The 3,444-nt window shown below is 38.9% G+C and overlaps 1 protein-coding gene across 1 annotated transcript; it reads left to right on the top strand.

Moving 5' to 3' along the window:
* Positions 1 to 1,370: 1,370 nt before the first annotated feature.
* On the top strand, positions 1,371 to 3,109 carry LOC136266241 (arrestin domain-containing protein 2-like). Its single transcript, XM_066061251.1, has 2 exons — positions 1,371 to 2,550; positions 2,611 to 3,109. Exons 1-2 carry the CDS (start codon positions 1,560 to 1,562, stop codon positions 2,808 to 2,810), a joined length of 1,191 nt encoding a protein of 396 aa, XP_065917323.1. The 5' UTR covers positions 1,371 to 1,559; the 3' UTR covers positions 2,811 to 3,109.
* The last annotated feature ends 335 nt before the right edge of the window (positions 3,110 to 3,444 follow it).

The raw sequence follows: 3,444 nt of genomic DNA, 5'->3' as shown, positions 1-3,444 counted from the left end.
CAACATAAGTACAGGGGTCTAGACTCAGGGGTACCATGCACTGGGTGGACAGTATAGGAGCACTGAGTGGACAGTACAGGTGCCCTGGCAAGACTTACACTATTAAATTTCAATACAAAAATAATAATTGTAGCATGCAGAAAAGTTCAGTTGAGGGTAACTGCTTAATTATTAGGGTGACTCTGTGACTGCTCAATTATTAGGGTGCTGCTCTGCTCTATTATTAGGGTGCTCTGTGACTGCTCTATTACTGACATCTACAAGTACACAATGACTACCAGGGATAGTGTTGCTCCTATAATTGCACGGACATAGGGTGAAAAAGAATTGGGTGTTTTTTTTCTCTAGACTTGAAGTTTCGTAAGCATATTTCAAATATCATTCGTAAGGCCAATACTATTACTGGAATTTTAAAGAGATCACTTGAGTGTCTGGACTCTACCATGCTTTGAACATTGTATACCAGTTTAATTCGTTCTCATCTAGATTATGCCTCAGTGATTTGGAACCCTTACCAGGTTGGTGATATATATAATTATATATACGTCTGCTAGAACAAGTACAAAGACGAGTAACCGACTAGTCTTCCAGCTCAACATAATGAAAGGCTCAGAAGTCTTAATCTACCAAGTTTGTTGTACAGGAGATGCAGAATGGATATGATAATGGTCTATAAGATAGCTCGAGGCATAAGTGGATGTCCGTTTGAGAAATTCTTTTCTATCAATAATTGCATGTCCACAAGAAACAATGGATTTAAAATTTACAAACAGTAATATCAGGAAATACTGATTCTTTTTCTCAAAGAGTCATCAATGATTGGAACGGCCTCCCATGGGACATAATACAGTCACCCAATGTCTTTCTATTTAAGAAAAAAACTTGATGAACAGTGGCATCAATTTCGTTTTGTATTAGGAGTTGGTATATAAGACATTTGTCTTAAACACTGTACTTTTACCAAAATAATAATAATATTTATTAGGGTGACTGCTCTATTAGGGTATATCGATTTTTAGAATCCAGTGGAATTACAGGTGTATGCATTTGTAGTTAGTTATTAATGTAATGCAATCATCGAAATTGTTCAATGACAGCCGCTAGAGGTTAAGCCCTGCTTGCCGCTCCTTTAATAATACTAGTAAGCGGCGCGTGTCTAAGCTATCTAGAGTAGCTACCTGGTCTATAAAGCAAAGCAAGAAGCCAATCTCAGAAGGTGGGCTACAACCATCAGCAGCTGGAAAGACAAGTTCCCGGACCATTTGTACGCCCATCCTCGCCCCTTCAGTCCCATCCGTTCGCTGTTCGCGCGCACCTCGTGACCTTCATACAAAGTGACCACAGGAATCTTACCTTTGGTTTGATTTGAACTTTACACTTTGCTATACAGTGCAATAGTAAATTGAATGTTAGTCTACTACTGTACTAGCTAGCTATTTAATCCGCTACTGAGTATTTGGCGAGGACGCCGGCAACGATCACCCGTCCAGCCCTACCCCCCTTCGGCAGAGGCTCTGCATTCGCCCTCAAAATTAATTTTTTCTGAGCGCTTAGCAATAATGGAAAGCACCCCCCCGAAGTGTTTTGAAATTCAGCTACTAAGTGAACAAAACGGTTGCTCGCCTGTATACTACTCTGGTTCAACAATCGAAGGTAGTGTCTTGCTAGAGCTAACAGCCCCGCTGAGACCTATTCAAGGAATAAAGGTTATACTGAGTGGAAGGGCTGTTACCAGCTGGAAGGAGCAGAGAACGATTGGACAAGATAGTTACAATATGACTTTCACCGACGAAAAGATTATCCTCAGCAAGTATCAGCTAGAGGTCTGGTTAAGAGGTAACTACACTTCAGTTGCTAGAGCACCTCAGCAACTAGCTGGCTTACCAGCTGGAAAGCATACTTTTCCCTTTAAGATGCATCTCACCTCAAACTTATCTTTACCATCATCCTTTGAACATTCTTTTGGCCACATTCGCTATAAGCTGGTTGCTCGGATATGCTCAACAGAGTTACAAAAATGTCATTACACGTCATTAAAAGTGATAACGTTATGCAGCTCTGTTGATGTGAATCTTCCAAGATTTATACAGCCACTAAAAAGATCAAAAGAAATGAGTGTGTGTTGCCTTTGCTGTGCCAGGCCAATTGCAATGACTGTCACAACAGACAGGGGCGCATATTGCTCTGGTGAATCAATTGCCATCACTGTAGTCACGGAGAATTTTAGCAACAGAAGACTTGAATATGTTCAAGCCAACCTGAAACAAACGATACGCTTCCATGGTAAACCTACATATGATGGTCGGGCTGTGCTGAACTTGAATGATTCGACCAAGAATATCACTAAGGTCATCCAAACAATTAGAGGAGCTGTAGATTGGCATAACAAACAGATGCCTATTCCTATCACTGTACCCACTATTACTAGTAACCAAGTGTTACAAGTGTCTTACAGCTTAGATATTTTACTTAGCATTCAACATGCATCCAATCTTAATATAGAGATTCCAATTGTGATTGGAACCATTCCATACAAAGGACCCTCAGCAGGTATGTGTGCACTTACAAAATGCAGTGGTTTTTATAATATATAATACTTCTATTTTAAAGCAAACACAGTAAATCTCCACTATTCCTCCGTTGGTCGTCCAATTTTTCTTGAGATGGATGTTTGCACTATGGGGGACTTGCACTATGCCCCCATATATGGATATGTGAAGAATTACCAGTTTGCTATTGATGAAGCAGATACAGAAGTGGTAACAGAAACAACAGCTGATGCTGAACTAACATATGAGGATGGTGAATAACTAGCTACAGGCTGTATAGCTAAAGTCTACATAGTAGGCTCAACAGATTGTTTACTGTTTACAGTATGTAGTTAGTTTATGTGCACAAAATTAATATTGTGGAATACTTTATTTTCATTTCACACCCTCACCTCAGGTTTTGTTTATGTATGTAGCTAGTATGGTTATATTTGTGGAACAAGTTGTTTACAATTATAACCTGTGATATCATTACTGAAGGGCACGCCTCTGTCAATGTTTGAGTAAATATAAGTTCAGATTTTTTTTTGTTTTCTAAATATTTATTGAGATTAATTTTTGTGGGTCAAGACATGTATAGATATAAGAGGTATACTGAGTTCCCCTCTACTTATTGTGGTTAAAAGTATCCACAAAAATATTTTAACACAAATTTGCATGCACATTACAAAGCTTTAGTTGTTCAGTGCCCATTCATTATTATCCATGAAAAAGCAGCTAAGCTGTAAAGGGTTGCAGCCTTCAAGTGAAAAAGTTGTGAATCAAAAGTGGTGTCCAAGCAGGGAAGCAGTAAAACCCGGAATACGGAATTACGGAACAGCGGAATAACGGAATAAGCGAAAATTACATTCTTAATATTTTACTACTATATATACAGTCTATAGCATTTATACAA

The sequence above is a fragment of the Dysidea avara genome, chromosome 9, assembly GCF_963678975.1.
Source record: "Dysidea avara chromosome 9, odDysAvar1.4, whole genome shotgun sequence".
NCBI classification, from domain to species: domain Eukaryota; kingdom Metazoa; phylum Porifera; class Demospongiae; order Dictyoceratida; family Dysideidae; genus Dysidea; species Dysidea avara.
Note: the sequence above shows the minus strand (reverse complement) of the source record. Positions and strands in the feature narration are given on the sequence as shown.